This window comes from Excalfactoria chinensis, chromosome 11, assembly GCF_039878825.1.
Source record: "Excalfactoria chinensis isolate bCotChi1 chromosome 11, bCotChi1.hap2, whole genome shotgun sequence".
Lineage (NCBI taxonomy): Eukaryota > Metazoa > Chordata > Aves > Galliformes > Phasianidae > Excalfactoria > Excalfactoria chinensis.
The window spans coordinates 12,860,727-12,880,819 of record NC_092835.1 but is presented as its reverse complement, the minus strand read 5'-3'; the positions used below and the strand labels follow the sequence as shown (position 1 = coordinate 12,880,819).

The window sequence follows — 20,093 nt, the reverse complement described above, 5'->3', positions numbered from 1 at the left end:
TGCTACAGGATAAGTTTGGTTTGCCTTTTAACACCAAAATATGTTCACATGCCAACAACACTTGCATGGCACAGACTAGCCAGTCCATTCCGGGTAACTGCATGTGATAAAGGACACAGAGCAACTCTGGCCTGCCTTGCTTAAAACTTCCATCACACTGCTTTTGAAAGACAAATTTCATTCAGATTATTTTTTCTTTTTATTAAATAATTTCATCGAATAAAAACCAACAAGACAACCAACGAATAACAACCAGTTAAAACAGCACATCTGGAAAGAAGTGCTGCATTAAGGCCAGTTACCAAACTGAAATCTATGTAGTATCAACAGATGTACTATTCCCTTCCCAAATACTGGTTTAACAGGCAGAAGGTGAAAAAAGCCATGATACCATGTCTTAATCCAATAATGGCTGCCTTTCAAAGGGAAGCCCTGTACAAAAGGTAAGGCAGCAACCCAACTCATCACTGTGCATTAGTTCACACAAAGGCTTTCTACTGGACTATAAACACTACTACAGCCATGCAAGCTATTAAAAACAGACTTAGAGCTGAAAAACTTAGAACAAAACCATGGTGTAGTTACAAACCACCTGTGCATTGTAACAAACCAACCTGATTAGATAAAGAATGCCTACACACGATAAAGATGTACTATTTTAATGGGCACTAAGCAGCGTTCTGGAACAGTATCTCAAAGCATAGTTTTTAAACCTATCTGCAAAATTACACTGCTAATTACAAGTAGGAATTTAAGTGGCAATACGATGGCGAAAAACTTTTGCAAACCTATCATGAAACGATCACCTAAATTGCATCTGCAGGGGAAAACACATTACCATTCCACTAGAAACGTAACTTCAGGAGAGGGACAATCAGTCTCTCCTCTTGAGCCTTCTCTGCTCTTCCACAGATGTGGCAATGAATGCAGTTCAAACCCACTGAAAGCAATGAGAAGTTTCCCGTCTATTAAAGCAGGGCTTTCACATCAAAACCAAAGCGCTCCGAGAAATACTGCAGAAGTTTTCAAGATGATCTAAACAGACCTACCCAAGTGCACTGAGTTACAAACATTCCTTTGGAAGAAATGTATTTATAGTATTCTGAAAAACGTCTTTTACATATGTATCCACATCAGCACATCAGGAACAAGACCTCGCACATAAGCTTTGCGTAAGTAAAAATAGCTTTAGCTGAGATAACCTGTGAAGTTTATCCTCAAAATAAAATTAAATATTCAGGATGGCTAAATGAGGCACAGTTTTTTCCATGGGAAAATATCAAAGTATTATTTATTTTTCTGTAAGTACTTGTTTTGAAAAGCCTTTCCTCCCCACCTGGGCTTCGGCTAAAAGCCACAATCTACATTTAAACAGTGTGTATGCTTTAGGAAACTATCAACCTTTTTTTCTTCTTCTTCTTTATTTAAAAGCAGAAGCATATAAAATTATTTGATCCACTTCTCATATAGAAAGTCTAGGGCTGACCATAACGAAACAGGCAGGCTCCCAGTATAAACTTACCCGGGTTACATCAAAGACCTTCCTCCAGGATCAGACGATTGATTTCTTCAATGCTTTTTAGAATTTCTTCCAGGATATTTTGGGTTATTGCCTTAGACCTTGCTCAGCTGGAATGACAGATATTCTGTTTGCTAGACTATGATGTTCTCTCTTTATAGGCGAATGAGAGTCTGTAGTTTATACACACGTACACTATGTGGATAGAGAGAGACTTGGAAAGTTCACAAGCAAAATTATTATTTATTGTTTCAAAAAGGAGTGGTTTATTACTGAAACACTGATACAGGCTTAACCACAGCATCTTATGTGCCACAGAGACTGCTTGTTACTCCACAGCTCGAGACTGGGGCAACTCTGTGCTGAGAAAATTCCTGCTCCCCAAAACAGGCATTTGTTCTTTACATCTACTTAACACATGCGACAGGTAAAGAAGGTAATAGCTGTAAAGCTACCTCCTGAAACTAACCTTCTCAGAATTATAAAAGATTTGTAAGACAGGACAACAGGAAGCAGCTTAGCCCTTATCAGCATCAAATCTTTGGGGAATCAGCCAGAAAAGTCTCTGAGGGCAGTGCGACACATTACCCACCATTCTCCTTCCTCCCCCAAGACAAACCTGTCACCTCTGCACCATTCATCATTTGCAACAGAGCACGTATCAAAAGATCCAAGGCTGCTCCCAAATCCCATTTCTCCTGCAAGACAGTACTTTGTTCTGTCACTTCCCTACTGAGTCTATCCCCTTATTTTATGCCTCACAGCATGTGTGGCTGCACCCCAAGATCAAACACCCATGCATGATTTTCTTTCACAGATCTTGAATCACAGTGAATCTTGAATCACTTTAATAGGAGCCTCAATGTACTTAATCCTTTTAAAGCTGCCACAGTAATGCCCCCAAATGCATTAAATTCCACCCTACTCACAAAACACAAAGTATTTCTCTGGATGGACAGTGCAGAGAATGTTCTGACTACATGCCAATCCATCTCTGAGCTAAAGTTACATACACTGCCAGCATTTGTTAGTCTGAAGCCCAAGGACACATGGCTGAAAAAAATCATGGCACTTAAAAGCTCTCTACTACAATTTTTGCTCAATACATTACTGATCTCTTCCCACATTTTAGGGGGAAGTCTCACATTCTCAGACACGAGCCTGCATTTAACTCCAAATTCCATTACAACCAAACACAAGACTGGTAGGTGATACTTTGAAGGTATAAGCAGGATATCCTTTCACCATCAGACAGATGGATTTCAGAGTCCCACTGAATTTTCAGACCAAGAACATCAAGCTGTCAGAGCTCAAAGAAAAAGCAGAAAAGCTACTTCCTTGTGGAGTTGTATCAATCAACAGCTTCAGATTTAAGCAGCAATTCTTTTGCTTGTACTTCTGACAAAAACCTTGCCAAAACCTTATAAAAAGCAAAAACCTTGAATTAGGAAAGAGGAGGCATTTCCATAGCCCTGCTCAGTAGTCTCATAGGATCCCTTAGATTCATTTCTACTAGCCTCTTACTGACCACCAAGGAGCTCTTAGGCACAGATATAGCATGTCAGCCTCCCTGGCATGGCCTTCACAGGAGCAAAAGGATTTACTTCACCAGAAGTTTTAGTAGCCTAAAACAATAGGGATGTTTATCATGCTGTAATACACAATAGACCACACCATCCATACAAGATCAGTGGAACTCAACTTCACAGCTGTTACAGGACCTCCCAGGTACTGCATCATTCCCTTCCCCAAACATTTTGATGCTATATGACTAAGACAGAATTATTTCTCACATACACCAGTCCCAACAGGTCACGTAAGCAGCACACAGGAAGCTATTACAGAATGTGTCTGGACACTTAGCTGCAGACATAAGCCTCTTTGAAATTCAAGTCCCAAGCAAAGCCAACGGACCAATTCTTATTAAACAATGGATATCAGCTTAAGTGACTGTAGTCTATTTGTAAGATTGGATTTTCCTGCTTAAAGAGCTGCACAGGACTTTCCAGTCTCACACATTCAGAAGCATTAGTTCTGTTCAGCAAATTATGGGATAAGAGATTGGCCATATTGCTGTGGCCGAAGTTAGCAAACTGCAGATACAGTGTATAGCAAACTGCAGATACAGTGTATAGCAAACTGCAGATACAGTGTATAGCAAACTGCAGATACAGTGTATAGCAAACTGCAGATACAGTGTATAGCAAACTGCAGATACAGTGTATAGCAAACTGCAGATACAGTGTATAGCAAACTGCAGATACAGTGTATAGCAAACTGCAGATACAGTGTATAGCAAACTGCAGATACAGTGTATAGCAAACTGCAGATACAGTGTATAGCAAACTGCAGATACAGTGTATAGCAAACTGCAGATACAGTGTATAGCAAACTGCAGATACAGTGTATAGCAAACTGCAGATACAGTGTATAGCAAACTGCAGATACAGTGTATAGCAAACTGCAGATACAGTGTATAGCAAACTGCAGATACAGTGTATAGCAAACTGCAGATACAGTGTATAGCAAACTGCAGATACAGTGTATAGCAAACTGCAGATACAGTGTATAGCAAACTGCAGATACAGTGTATAGCAAACTGCAGATACAGTGTATAGCAAACTGCAGATACAGTGTATAGCAAACTGCAGATACAGTGTATAGCAAACTGCAGATACAGTGTATAGCAAACTGCAGATACAGTGTATAGCCCCACACCTGGAAGAGAATGGAGGACAGCAGCAACTGAACGCATACAAGTCCTCTCCCAACTCAGGTTAGGCAGTAGTGATGATATCCAGTCCAGCACAGCCTTTTCACCACAGCTAACGCCCCTGGCGTTCCACCACTGCACAATAACTGTCATGAGATATTCCAACACAAACATGCTTTGCTCAGAGATCAGACACAATGAAGATTTTGCATTTGGAACCTGGTTAATAATTCTTGAATGGAGTACAGTCCGGCTCAATCTCCCATAGCAGTAGTTACTCTGCAGGAATAAATACAAGCTTAGTTCTGCTGCCAATGTTGGCAGATATGACTAAATAAATTATGGGGAAAAGTCTGCTTGACCATTTCTTCCCATTAATTTTTGAGCTAAGCCTATACCTCATTTTCCATAGAAGATATTTATAGATATCACATAGTCTGAAAACTCCCATCTGACTCCTCAGACCAATATATTAACAAACTAGAAAAGGGCTTAGTTACCAAGAAGCACTCCAAGCATTTTATACATTTAGACATCCAGCACTTACTTTGCAATTATGTTATGATACTGACATTCACAAAGCAAAATTCATCCAGGAGGATTTCCATAAAGGCCAACATCTGCAGCAGGAGAAAGAACGTTCCATTCTGATTTGAACACAGTCACTGAACAATTATCTTCCCAACTTTGGAAAAAAAAAAAAAACCTAACTTTTACAAAGTTTCAATACTCAAGAGACTTCTCTTTTGTCTGTTCCTAACCCAGCGCAAGAGGAACCATAAAAGTCAACTAAGATGTTCTGAAGGATGCCTACAAATATTCACTCACAGAGCTCCTCCTGGGTTTTATTACAGATCTCACAAAACTTATTGAGAAACCTTATGTTAATGAATGCTGCTGTGAAGAACATTCCCATATGTCAACAATCGCGCTACAAAATTCCCATTCTTGTTATAAGTCAAATTTTAGTATAAAGTCTGGATTAAATTATTTACATTTAAGTCATTCAATAATATATCATTGTTATTTTTTATCCTCATTTACAGAGAATTTACTCCATAACAAAGGCCTTCCCATTCAGAGAGATTCAAGTTGCATTAAACCAGGAGGGATTATCAGCAGCCCAAGAGACAGCCATCTTGCATCACTTAGGTGAGGACTTCACCCAGCTACTAGATAAAGCTGCTTTAATGGGATCACTTTCAGAAGCTTCAAGAGTTACTCAGCTTTCCAATCAACATCTCAAATTAAAAACGCACCACGTTAAACCTAAAATATCTATAAAATGAGCCCTGATGAAATACACCATCTTCCATGTGCTTCCTCCATATGGCTCGAGCAAAGTCAACTTTTAATTTCATAACACAAAATATTTAATTTATGCTTTTCTTCATAAGTCAATTTAACCTCCGGCACATAACTTTGAAACCACGTAAGGATGTCTAACACTTTCCATATGGCAACTGAATTGTGGCTTTTAATTGCACCAACTGGTATCATTCAAGGATAATTCCCTTGGAATCCAGCTTTCTGCTATAATATTGGCCAATTCACTAATCTCATCACCATGGCACTAATACTTTCAGAGCTGTCAAGATAGACTACGTGCACCACTAATTAAATTATCTGGGTTTGTTGGCACCAAATTATAACATTAAATAAGATTTTGCCTCTCTCACTTCCAATACCAAGTTTGGCAATTTTACTTTAAACACCACACACATCACATTTTACATATCAGAATATTTTTCACTCATACAAATACATAGCTTGGCTGCGTCTGTAGTTTCTTCTAAACCTCTCAGTCTATACAATTCATACAATAGTGCCATTGAAGACTTTTCAGTTTGAAGGATCACCTCAAACAGTCACACAAGATAGCACCTTAGGAAGTTTGTAATTGATCTTATTACCATGTTAGCAAGAAGAGAGTCCTTCAAATGCCATTCTACCATAAAATGACCCCCAACGCAGTGCTACAATTAAATCTTCCACTTCAGTGGCCTTTAAGGCATAGTTTGTACAGACCACTAAAAAGTCTCATTTCTGATTATTTTCATTTTGGATACATACCCTATCCAGCTGTGCCTCTCATAAGGCTATGCATTTTTACATACACAAACACATACTATTTAACAGTGGGGAATAAGGAAGCATTTTTTTAATTCAAGAAGGACCACGCAAGAAGAACAGTGAAGCTGAGACTGGCCCCGAGTCCTGTTAGACGTGCAAGGAATGCCCATCAATGCCAATGGCAGAGGCATGGAACAAATGGAGAGCAGGCCCCAACAGAGAAACAGCGATGCGCCTCAGCATTTCCCAATGCATCAACCCCAGACCAGATACTCAAGTCTAATTAATATTAGTTAAGTTACAACGTGAGGATCAGTAGCACCAAACAGTCCTTTATAGCACAAGAGGTAAGCCAAAAGCTTTCCCATTTCACCTGAAATTACTACTTCCTACTTGGCTCACTGTGAGCTACTTTGAAATTTAATTAAAAATGAGATTTATTTTTTTTTCCAGTCCCAAATACTGATCTCAATGAGATGAACAACCAAGAAACTGAAAAATTTCATATGGCTTTGAAGATAAAAATACATTGAACTAAGCAATGTCATATTTAACATTTTCCCCTCTAGCACAGAACTACTTCTCAGTTAAATAAATAAACACATGTATATTTGCAAACAATGTTGATCTCCAGAAACGGCTTGCAAAAATAAACACGCTGAATAAATTTAAACTTAAGAATTATACAGGATAATCCACAGTGTCAGGAAGCCCCTCAATCTCTAGGCACAAGTTAACTCGTTCATAAAGCAGCAAAAGAAGTGTATTCACTTGCTCTAACAGATTTACAACCCCGGTGGTTTCAATTAGCTTTGAAAATAGAATATGACTCTCTTCACGGATGCAACAAAATTCCTCTTTAGTTCTCCATGATGGAGAAGAAGGGTGTGGCCCAGCACTCAGCCTCCTCAGTAATTAAAACACTTAGAGCAGAGCAGCCCCTGCTGGGCGGGCGGCAATGGCTTAATGAGATCAGAGCTCTTAGTCCAGAACAGAAAGTTGTTTACACACCAGAAGTGTGCGTGTTAAATACACTCCCCCTCCCTTGATTCGTGCCTTCACCCAACAATTTACCACTATGAGATCAATCTCAGATGACAGCAGCAGTTTGCAATAGCTGGACACTGATTACTCATATCCCAGGGAATATATGCTGGGGAGAAATATATCAGATGAGGGAAGTCTTCTCCAAAGAAAACTCAAACCTTCAGATCAGGAAGGTAGCAGGTACTGCATGCTGAAGCCCCTACTTGTGTCAAACATTCTGTGACCAAACTTGCCCTCCACAAATATTTCTTGAGAGTCATCCATGCAAATTAAATCAGTCAAGAGAGGAACAGAAATGAAATTGTACTGCTTTCCTATGTTAGTCACTCATTCCTCTTGTAAAAGGCTACATGAATCTTCCTGTACTTCAGCATCATCTCCTCTGGATGACAAATCTAAGTGAAACAATTCAGTGTTTTTGTTCTTGAGGAAACCAGCCCTTCACCTCCAACCAACACAGAATTTCTGGCCCATATGGGCTAACATAAATCAAATTTCACTATCATATTCAAGCTCTAATCAGAATGATCCAAATCATCAGCTTCAGACATGGAAGCATCTCAGCACTGTGTTTTCTATCAACAGCTCTTTGGTTATACATTGGAGTTCACCAAATAGGTGAAACACAAAACCTTCACCAACAGAAGTCTGGTTAAGGACTTCTAAAAGGAAAATTATTTCAAGGGCTACTGTTGGTATTCTTGTGGTGTTTTTTTGTTTGCTTGTTTGTTGTTAAAACTCAAGTTAACGTTTCTCTGGATGCAGATATTTTCATCTGTGTTTGATCTAATTCTTTTGGCTATCAGAGGTAGCAATTAAGTCTTATTCCAGGGGAAAGAAGTTTTAATGAGAAACCAAGTTTTCCAGTCACAACAACAGAGCTGTTCCATTCCACAGTCTTACAAGCCAACTGAACATCTTAAGAGGAGTTTTGAAGCAGTAAGCAGAAGAGCTCTTGGCTGATTCAAGCTCAACTACATGTTACTGGGGGAACACACAATCCCATTAGTAATAGTGACTAATAACCTTCCTACACCTAGAGGTGAATGAGGAACCAAAAAGTTAAGCAACAACCCACTTTGAATCTTGGTATAATTATATAAGAGATCAAAGAGATCATAAATGAGACTGCACAACTGTTTCTCTTCTAAGGAGTCAATAGCTCCATAATCCTTGTCAAAGACTGTACATATGGCACATCTGTTTCCAATGCAGGATTAAAAATGCATCCTTCCATATTACCCAGAGTTCATATTTTAAAGGAACTTCAGTGAAGCTGTCATAGTGTGGCTGTGATAGGATAACAGATGAACCAAATCAATTAGTGGGCCATATATGCATACAGATACAATCAAATATATCAGGCAATAAATTGCCAATATTTTCAAACATCCTGAAACAGCTTTATCAGGATGGCAGTAAAAAGCCTCATGGGAACAGAGCTTTTAAACATTTTTAAACCTATTTACAGTTTTATAATGTAGTAAAAAGCACAGGCTAATTTTTAGTTAATGGCCTGCTAATTGCTGAGCTATCCTAAGGACACCTCACAATACTCTGTTCTACTGTCAGTTCCAGCTGAGCAGATGTCACAGAACTGAAGTCTTCTAAATAACAAAGTCTATCTATTATGAAGGATATTTTTTCTCCAGAAAGCATGAAATGTGTTCTCTTTCACAAAGCTGAAGTCAGCAATTTTGACATTTATATTTTAAAACCCTGTTTAGTTTGGTGAGTTGAACTTTCTTTCCTAGAAAATGTGAGTAGAAGAACACGCATCTGAAAAACCTGACTTTCAAAAAGCAAGGATAATGAAAGATATCTTAAAAGCACATTTTAACTCTTTGCAGCTGATATCATACATGTATGCACCATTACTATTGTCGACATACTGTTTCCAAGTAACATACAATGGAAGTCACTTTAAACCAAAGACGCCTGCAAGGTGAACACCAAGCAAAGCAATCAAGTTCATCATTCACAAGCACTTATATCAGTATCCTACCCTCCTCATCTCACTTCCAGTGATTCCCAAGCAATTTAACCTCCCCTACATACAATACTGAGGGAATCTAAAGAGTCGTTAGCTTTTTCCACTCCACACATCATCCATGCAATTCAAGACCACACCTAACACGAAGTATGCCTCATCTCCAGTTCACAAGTTATCCCCCACCCCTCCCTTCCCCAAGAAAGAAGAAATGCAGACTTCTGACAATAAAACTAGTGGCTAACAATGTGGTGAGTCTGCTGGAGGTCTGGTGGCCCTGCTCTGCTTGTGCTCTCAAAGCCACATTCCTTGCTGAGAAGCACAGATTCCAATCTCCCCATCTCTCAGGTTACTCTTCCATTGATGTGTCTTTCAGTGTTTGATCTAGATCTCATGGAATTCAATGGGAGTCTTTCAGTTAACATCAATAAACTCTGGACCATACCTTGAAACACTATGAGGACCATATCTGAACACAACTGCCTTTGTTCATCTGTTCATCTTCCATCATGTCTTTTTGTTTAAAGTGACAACATTTGGGAGGGGGCAACAAACAAAAATATCAACAAATAGCTTAAACATTTCCTCCAGCGCAGTGAGAGAACTGGAAGAGAAAGGGTGGAAAATGACCACTGTGTGGTAACAGCCAGGACAAGTGATGGGTGCCTCACACTAACAGCACAGAGCAAGTAAATAACAATAAACTCATAGGGAACTTCTCCTTTCCTGAACTGCTCTGCCAAAGTGTGACAAACTCGTGCACCAATCGGGGCACACCAGCTTGCACACACTGGGTGCTGGGTTCTCTCCAGCGACTCTCTGTTCATTCCCATTTCTGATGGGTTTTGTTCCAATCGCCCAGACACTGGCAGACAGGTCCCCCCTCTACTCCCCTGGCTTTTGTACCAGCACCAAGTTTGCTACGCAGCTCCCAACTTCATCAAAGGACAGATGGAAACCACCCACGAGGCAGTCCCTGGAGCAGCACTTTGTCAAAGCAACCCCTGCGTTTGCACAACCGGCCCTCGGGAAGGAGAGAAAGAGATGGAGAAAGAGCTTTTGGTTTCCCCTGTTTCAGAAAGAAGAAAGGAGGGGGCGCAGCTAGGAAGCTGACATACCCTGCCGCTGGAGAGCCCGCAAGCAGCCCGGTGCTGGCAGCCTTGGAGTCCCGAGCTGCTGCCTCCGCTGCTACTGCCGCTGCCCCCGGAGTATTTCTGCTTCACCATCCAGTCCTCCAGCCCTTTGCGAGCCAGAGAGGCGTTCACCGCAAAACTATCACCTAGAAAAGAGCAGACAATGCCGCCGCTGAGCCGCCCGCACAGCCCGGCCGGCCCCGGGCAGCCCGCAGCAGGAACGGAGCGGGCGGGCAGAGCGCGGCGGAAAGTTGGGGAGAGGGCAGCGGCCGGGGACAGCCGCGGGGACGGGCATCGAAAGGCGGTCAAAGTTACTAACAGCAAGCAGCCATCCCTACCTTCCGGACTTTCTCTGGGTTTACAAACGGCGGCTAGGCAGATCCACAGGAAAGTGTGTGAGGGAAATAATAAAGGAAGATCGTTAGACACCAATATAAAATCACAGCAACAAACCAAGTAAAATCCGAGTAAGGGGAAAGGGCTGAGGAAGTAGCAAGTGAAAGGAACTAACCATGCTTCGAGTGAAGTTTCCCCATTTCTCTGCATTGATCTGCAATTACGATTCATTTGACTGCTTTCGGTAGGGTCAGGTTCTGTTGTCGTTCCTATTTTTGTAGCTGTATAAAATCCCAGCGTGTTTAGAAATCCATGTGCTCCGCTTCTCCCTGCTAAAGCACAAGCAAGAGCAAATCTCAGCTCCCTCCTGCAGCACAGTCCGGCGTCCCCCTCTCAGCTCCAGCCTTCCTCCTCTCTCCTCTCTTTCCCAAAGACAGAGGCGGTTACAAAAGACCTTACTTCACCCACCGGGGAACATGATTGACACCTCATTGAGATTAGACCACTTGCAGGCAGCCTCCGCCTTCCCATTGGGCCGCGGCGGCACATGAAAGGGACGAGCGAGCCTTTTGGAGGCTCCAAAAAAGAAAAAAAAAAAAAAAAAAAAGGGGAAAAAAAAAAAAAAAAAAAAAAAAAGGAACAGCCGGGCTCGTTTCACTTCCAGCCAGGCACACAGGCGGCAGGGCCGGCCCGCCCCGCTCCCCTTGCAGCCCCCGGGCACGCAGCGCTGCGCCCCGAGCCCCGCCGCCAGCTGGCCCGGCCCGGCCGGCAGCGCCGCCCCCCGCCGGCTGCGGGCAGCCTCGGCCGCTCCCCTCCGGCAGCAGCGCCCGGGCACCGCCGCGGGGTTGTCCGCTCCGCTCGTGCTGGGATCGCAGCGCCTGGCAGCACCCCCGGGACGCGGGTGCGGGATTCCTGTCCCTGCCTGGCGGGAGCTCGGTTACGGAGAAAGCCGGCGTGTCTGGAAAAGCAGTTACTCTATTGACTTGGTCCTGCAAACTGTTTTCCACACACATCTTTGCTCGCGGAAGTGATCCGGCTGAAGTCTCTGGTCATGCCAGAAGGCAGTTTTGGGGGTCGGATCAGCAGCCGCTTCTGAGCGATTCAAAATGTTTGCGGCAGGAAGACAAAGACTGTATGGCTTTGCTTTCTTCTTATTTTTCATCGAGTAAATGAGACTTTAAAAGCATTTCCCCTTCTGTTCCAGTTTATGAATGGTGTATTTTTTTACACATAGAGTAAACCAAAAGGCTACTTGGTGTTTTACAAAGAGAATTCTCACAGTCATTAAAAATTTGTTTCCTTCCTCTGGCTGGTCATTATTTTTCTCTTTATGAAAATCACGTCTCCCTTGAGATCCTTCTAGTTGAACTAGGAAAGATAAAAGGGAGCAAGGAGAGTGTGTAGTAGACTCAAAACAAGAAAAAAAATGAAGGCTTCTGAGAATTTCACTCAAGAAACTACCAGCAAAGCTATGTAGGGATTGACCCAGATGGACCTGGTCCAAAACTTCAAGGCCACATCTGTGCTTTCAAATCCATACGTTTCAAACACAGGCAGGAAGGAGTTAGACTTGGGAGCTCATCTGAACTAGAGATTCAAAGCACATGGAGTAATGCTTCTGCATGGGATTGGGATGGGGAGAGGAGGGTCAGGCTCAGAGCACATTTTCAGAAGAAATTCCAAAGCACGTGGATGTGGTGATGGTCCGGTATGAAGCAACTGTGCAACACAGCCATTGGAAAGCCATTACATGAGCCATGCGACGCCAAATTGTTCTTGGGATGACTGCAAAGTCATTTCTCACATTATTTCAGCTATTTATCAGTCTAGCAAAGAAAACGCTCGCGTTGTGAAATGCAGCCATTGCAACAGCATCAATTGCCTGTCAAATAACTAATAGCATGCATCTTTTGAATCTCTTTCTTTTTTATCTATTTTAATAATTTATTTGGCCCATTTTTTATGTTGCGTATTTAAAGTGACATATTTGTTCCTTTGAAGATTTTGGGGAGGAGAAGGAGGGAAAGAAAGAGATTTAGATGAAGCAGACTCCTTGGGGCATCAGCCTCACCTAGACAGTGAAAACTTGTAAAAAATTCTCTGATGGATATTAAGACATTTGAAATTGTAATACTCTCATTTCCTCCTCAGCTCAGCCTGTACTCTTGAATACCCTTTTGTTTACTTCATCAGCAAACATTTCATTTGGGTTATCATTTATCTTCACTATTTATAAGAAGCAGAGGATACCGCTTTGGATGTGCCCTCCAGATAAGGATATGGCCTTATTAACTTCTTCTGTGAAATGGTGCCCCCATTATCCAGCTCACGGAAATGCAACGGGGCCTCAGAAACGTCACAAGTTCGAGCCCAGCATGTTGGGGAAAGAGCCCCCACCTTCACAGAGAGTACAGAGGGCCACTTGTGTCACCACTGCATAGGCCAAGGGACGTGTGTTTGTACCACAGTCACTGTTGTCCCGTATTGCTTTCATACATGCAGCATTGACTAGATCTTAAAATAAGCCCTTCTCAGTTACGATTAATAACATACCCTGAAAACCCAGAGCAAACCTGACCCCAAAATCCCAAACTTCAAACAGTCTGGGCATCCATTGTGCTTGTGGTCATGATGCTTGGGCTCAGGAACAATGAGATGCAGACTGCTTACATTCTGTGGATGTGAGAAGTTTTCTTCTACATGGGAAAGTTTTAGCTACACTTAAAGGGCCAAATCTTGAGATTCTGGGTATGTTTTGGATCAGACAAATTCTGGTTGATTTCAGGAGGCGTTAGAATGGTGTGACTACTAAAAAGGGAACCTCAGGATTTGGCTCAGTAGAATCATAACGATTCTCAAAACTACAGGGACTTTGAGGCACACAAAGCCTTTTGTTTTTCCTTCCATGGAGCCAGAAGTGTGTTAAGTAGTGACGTCTAGTAAAATATCAGAGTAAAGTACACCATTCATAAAACTGCACGGATGATTAAAGGGTCTCTAATTCAACCCAGTGACCCCAGTGGAATTTTTAAAGTTTGAAAGCCATGACGTAGAGTATTATTCATTGCCCTTTCATTAGTGCTGACTACGCTCTAATTTTTCAGAGGATGGAAAACCTTTTTGAATCTTGTTATAAAACAATCTGGTTGATAGGAAACAAATGTATCTTACCAAGAAACAAGTGCATAAGACCGCTCTGGGAATTAATTTTCAATATTCAATGGCATAGTGAAATTAATGACAAAACTTGCAATAGCAAGACTTTTATCATTTGCTAGATTAAGAGGAACTCTGTACTACTGAAGGTTGCTTTGATGTCCCAACAAAGAATGGGGACTCATCTAGAGCTCCCATCTGCACCATGATATTAGACCAAAAAAAATGTCTAGTTTGATTCTTTCTTTGTGTATTAGTTACAGAAGAGAAAGCAAAAACAAATGGTGACTTAGTGTACGGTGAGTAAAGTAAGCTAGCATGTAAGAGAACCAAATTAAACATGTACCCAGAGACAATTAAGCATGGTATAAAGCTACCTGAAAACAAGTGTCCTGAAAACAAGTGTCCCAAAGCAGTTGTTCAGAGGCAGGGATGGAAATACTACACAACTTGCAGACCATGTACCTGCCCTTGGACTGGTAAATTTAGTCAGAGAACACATAGGACTCTCACACTAGCCTATCACAGGACAATAGTCCTAAATAGCTGATAGGACTCACCTCCTCATTAGGAAGACCTAACTGGTAAGCTTGGAAAATCCCTGTGGCCAGCAAGAAGTCTAAGTCCTGCCCAGCACACAAGCCATGTGCCATTGGCATTGCTGGCAGTGTTCATCTGGCTCTGTTTGGTGCTGAGATGAGGTAGCAGTTATGAACCCCTCTGCCAGCAGGGCAAATACAAGCAGCTGATGTCTGAGTAACAGTAGCAGAATAGGATAGAGCTTTCCAGTTCTTCAGCTTCTTCTTCTATTTTTTTTCCTTCTCCAGCCAGGCTGGAAACTGTGAGAAATCTGACATTGGATTTCCTAAGTCAGATGTGTGTTGTCCTCTTCCACTTGGATGTGTCATGCAGGCCTTGCTAGACTACCTGTGCTTCTCAGTGGAAAAAAAGGGCTTGTAATTCTCCAAAAATCTCTAGAAATGTTGTAAGAAAGGGTTGCTTAGTTGTGAAGGAGAAAATGAAGTGAATTTTGTGCTCTCAGCACCATTGCCTGTGATGAGTTGAAACAGAAGTTTGGAAGATTTTGGGAGTCCACTTGATACAGAATTTTGATCTCCATTGCTCTCAAAATCATGAGAGGCACAAACTCCACTCAACCACCATCCAGCCACCTTCCAGTTAGTTTCCTTTGTTACTCCATATACAAATAATTGCTCACAGCAATGACACCTCTTGAACAATTGCATCAGATGCTCTCCTGCTGCTAACGAACTTAGGGTCACAATCCTGGGGCTGCAGGTACAATGGATCCATTTAATAGCATTCAAATTTTGGGGGTGACCATATGAGTGCTCTGATTGCTCATTCCCAAGATGGTGTGCCTGTCAAAAGACACTTCCAGTTTTTGGGTCTTTGCCTTTGGTACCTAAGGTCTTGGCAGTTTTTTCAGCACTTCTGCCTCAGGCATTTTTGCTGTCTGGCATGTCAGCACCTACTAGCTTTAGCAACTTTGCAGCCTTGGCCTATTGCTTCAAAGCTTTGGCATGCATGTGCACTGTGGCATCTTTTCAGCTCCAAACCTACTTGCTTCACAGGTTTTCTTTGTGTTGTTTTTTGGGTTTTTTTTCAGGATGTCAGCAACTGCCCTGACCCTAGAGAGGAAGACTGATCAGCAAGTTCAAACAGTGCCTATGCAGGAGAAAGGTGTCTATCACAAATGAGCAAGTTTGCTACATCACTTGCTGAGGAGGGAGGGATTCTGTGCAAGGGTGCCAGATATCATCGTACCTGCCTAGGTACCATGAGAAGTTTTTCCAGGTATTCTTTAAGATAATACTTCTTCTGAGAGTCTGTGATGATGGGATAGAGAAATCTCTGGCAAATATCATTGTTAAAAAGCTATGTCCATACTACTGTGGATATAGTTTCCACCATCAAAGTTTTTTCTCTTTCACCTCTCTTCAAAGCTGAGAAAAACCATCATGTGGAAAGAGCTGTTGTGTTCAATAAATAAGATGCTTCCTAAGATGATGACCAAGAGACAGCTAGATGTCCTTTGTGCCATCTCCACTAAATCCGCCTTTCAGGTAGTACCACTTCTTTGCTTTGCATTCAGGAAACTGAATCTAAAGGCTCCAAATGGAAGAATTCACAGTGATGTGGGGGTGTAGCCTCATGCCAACTTTGTTCTCACTGCCTATTACTGTGAAAGCCCCATCAGCTACTGTTTTCACTGAAGACTTGAGCATTGATGGAGCTGGAAGGCCTTTCTGCTAAAGTGCTCTGTTGTTGTGACCTGTTAACTGCCTCCTGTTCTGTCCTGCAAATTTTCTTTCAACTGACTTTGCCCATCCAATTCTATAAACCAGACTTCAGCTCATCAGAAAATTGCAAGATGGAAGAAAAACCTCAACACTGAATAGGATCTAATAGCAAGTGAGACTCTAATGCTGTGAGATCTCTTTCTAATGCTTTCCTAGCAATCTGAAAGATCTTTCAGTAGATTTTAATGCTTGTTAGATCAAGAAAATGCCTTTTACTTGGAATCTGACTAGAAGAGCCACCAGATAGAATTCAAGGATTGAATAGAATTACCAGGATTTTTTCTGTCAAGTTTCCCCAAGGAAAACACAGCTCTATCCCAAATGAAGTAGACTTGCAGTTTATTTACAAATCTGAAACCCTGTGGGTGTCCTTCATAAAAAAAAAGGCAATCCTTGAGCTATTTTGAAGTGTGATTTTTCTGCAGGATTTTTCCAGTGGGTATTTTGCTATGAAATAAAATTTGCTAACAACTATAACAGTACACAGAGAAAGTGGAAAAATAACTTTAGCCGACATCATGTACAGTATGTTACACATAAAAAGAAAAGAATCAATGTGAAAAGTAGTGCCATGACTTCAATAATCAGAACCTCTCCTTTAGCATCTAAGAAATGACAAGTGAGAAAGTTTTAATATAGGAGAGGATTTTTATTTGCATTTCTTAACAATAAGGGTGGTTTATACTCCACCTGGTGTCTTTTCTCACATCATCTTTTATGGGCTTCTCTCAGTGACAAGTACCTTTGTACAAAGGTTTTCCCCCTCCTCCCCCTTCCCTGGTTCTAACTCTAGCAGGCTTCAGCATACAAGCACAATGGGAGCATTGAAAGGAAGACAGTGGGACACCTCCTTTGATCTTGTGTTCTAATAACTTGTGTATGTTTGTGTCCAAAAACAATGTTCCAAGGCTTTTCTCGTGAGGGCTGCGGCTGCTGCCAAATGAAAAGAACACTCATCGCAGGGGTGGTGGAACAGTTAAACTGTATTCAGGACAGGAAAGTACTGGCCAGTAATGTAAACAGCAGACTGTAAACTCTGCTAAATGCTTTGATGACTGAAGAGAGCCCCTCTCCTGACAGCTGACAACACAGACAGCACAGATCTGTTCAAAGCATGGCACGGAGGGTCACCATTAAATCATACAGTTCCCTATTACTTTCCATATCCATTCTAGAGGATACTCTGCTCATGGACAAAAGAAATGTGTCTTGTATTAGAGCAAATGACTACTGTCAGGCAAGCCAGCTGAGCTCCTCCACCCCAGTGCTGCTTGCTGAATGTTCTCAGGGATTTTTTAAACTAGAAGAAGATGGATTTTTGCTTTCTTTTGTTATTTGCTGCTGACTTTCTAAGAAAAGGGTCTCAAAAAATAACCCACAGACGAACAAAATGACCAGTCAGACCTTACAGACAGACAGAGAGAGCACCAGAGCCACAGCTACAGAGGAGCAGAGGAAAGAGTTGATCAGAGTCCTATTGTTTCCAGTCATGGCCTGGTAAAGTCTTATAAACTTTATCACACACTGCCACAGCTGTGAACTTCGAAAAGAGAAGGTAATAACCAGTATCTGTAGCTATGTTTTGTATTTAGGTTCCACCTCTGGAACCAGCAGATTGAAACTACAGATTTTGCCAGATAACAAAGCTTGATTTTCAGCATCATAGCTTTTGGAAAACTCTTTCATGTACCATGAAGAGCTTGGATTCAGTGGGCATTGGTTCAGTATAGCACCTCGTTTTGCTTTTTTTATTATTTTTTTAAATTAGCATAAGTTTTTTGCTATCTGAGGCAGTACTTATAAATAGACCAGAGTAGTAAAGTATTAAAGGTAATAAATATCTGAAAAAGATAACAATATTACTGTCTTCCAGGCTCTGTGTGATTCGCAATTCCAAAGCATTTGGCAAACTCACTCATATTGAACTGGGAAAGAAAACTTTACTGTGAAGAACACACCTGGAGCACCACATCTCTGCACAAACCTGGTAAAGGTAACTTGCTGCAAGTATTTTGTCAACCTAAAATACAAAAGCAAGCCTGCTTCTGAACATTAAAATACAGCAAACCAAACCTTCAGGTCTATTTTTAAGTTGCTTATGCACTGCATCTTTGGTTATTACTGATCTTCCACGTGAGGCAGCACATATCCAGCAACTGCCAGAGGTGAGGACAGCAGCCCTACTCTGCTCAGGTACAAGCACTTCTGCCACACTGGATGTGGAGCACACTTTGGCTGCCTGCAGCCTACAGACATTCTTGGTGATGAAATACATGTGGTTTAAGCAGAAAAAGATCTGCAGGTTTTCTGTAACTTCATACAAGTGGCACAGAAAGCACAGCTTCAGCTCAGTGCTCAGCATGGGTGCAGCCTGCTACAGCTGCGCAATTGGCTGTAGCCTCATGCCAGATGTGCAGGTGTGGTGGTAGAGGGCTGCCCAGCAGCACCACATGCATGCATGTTCCAGATGATGAGACACACAGACTGAGTGAGCCCTGTGTCTCCCCCTGGGTGTGTTGAATCCCTCACAAAGAAAACAAATCCCTGATGCGCTGCAACCACACTGGTGCAAACAGCACACACAAAGCAGCTTGATCTAAGGAGCCCTTGCTATCTGCCTATACTCTCTGGACTTTGCTGAATAAACTGCTTTGTTTTCAAAATTCACTTAATCTTTTCTTAGAAAAATGCATCCCAAGGCTCATATAGATAAGACACTATCTTAAACCATCTCAAAACAAAAATCTCCCCCATTCCTAAAAGAGACTTCTGAAGTCCTGGCAGATGGATAGACAGGAGAAGACCAAGTAAGATCTTCAATTATCTACTTCATACCTCTCTGATTTGTCACTTATCGTTGGCTGCCAATGTTACAAGACCTTGCATCTATCCAGCAGGCCACTCATTGATCTAATCTGTGTGCAACATGCTCGGCCTCTTCTCTGTACCTCTGTAACATTTTCTTATGGAATTAATGACATAATTATTGCATTGAGAAAGGCTGTGTTAGTCTGAATGAAGTGAAGATAACCCATGGAGACCCATTTTGCCGATCTGCTCCACACTCCGTGTCCTTTTGCATTGTGTATTTTGAAATACATGACAGAAGCTACAGGAATTCTGGGATTTGCATCAAACTAACAAGCCCCCAATTCTTCTCCTGGCATTCAGTAACTTTGCCATGGTGGTTTTGAACTACTGCCAGACCATGTCTAAACAAGGCAGCTTTTTTTTTTTTTTTTTTTTTTTTTTTTTTTCCAGCGTCCTGCAAAGGCAGAGTGCAGTATAGAGTATAGAGGGCTTCACTTTGATCTCTGTTCTGTCAGCAGAAGGTCAGGTATACAGAGCACCTCTGGCACATTCAGCTCACAGTTCCTTATGGTGCTTCCTACTGCCATTGCTTGTGGGAGTTCCTTGCAATGTCATAAGGGAATCTTTCTCTGTAGGTTCCTCCTGTGTTCCAAGGCATTCAAAGGACTATGGACTGTATCAGTGAGGCTAATGCTGTCTTCATGTAATAGCCCAAGATCTGATTTATTTTAGATTTTAAAACAATCCAAATAACTTCCTAGGTAGTAAAAAACACGAAGTAGAATTCATCTCCCTCTACAGTCAACTGAGAGAAATACATGTTTCATGTGGCCTGTTTCATATGTCTATATTTAAAGTAGCGGTTAATGTGCTCCTATGTGCTGTGCACTGCAGAGCATATATGAGATCTGAATGAAAGAAATGCTACCACACCGATCAAGATGCCTTTGTCATCATACAGAAATCAGTTAACATAATAATAAGTTATGTA

The 20,093-nt window shown here is 41.7% G+C and overlaps 1 protein-coding gene across 2 annotated transcripts in view; it reads right to left on the bottom strand.

Annotated features, from left to right (window-relative positions):
* Positions 1-11,310, bottom strand: part of NKD1 (NKD inhibitor of WNT signaling pathway 1) — a 107,840-nt gene extending 96,530 nt beyond the window's left edge. For both annotated transcript variants that reach the window (XM_072346799.1, XM_072346800.1), the window contains exons 1-3: positions 10,987-11,310; positions 10,814-10,846; positions 10,461-10,621 (exon numbers count right to left, since the gene is read on the bottom strand). In XM_072346799.1, the coding sequence (XP_072202900.1) occupies positions 10,461-10,621; positions 10,814-10,846; positions 10,987-11,011 (219 nt within the window). In that variant the 5' untranslated portion in view covers positions 11,012-11,310. The remainder of the gene's footprint in view (positions 1-10,460; positions 10,622-10,813; positions 10,847-10,986) is intronic.
* Between the last annotated feature and the right edge of the window lie 8,783 nt (positions 11,311-20,093).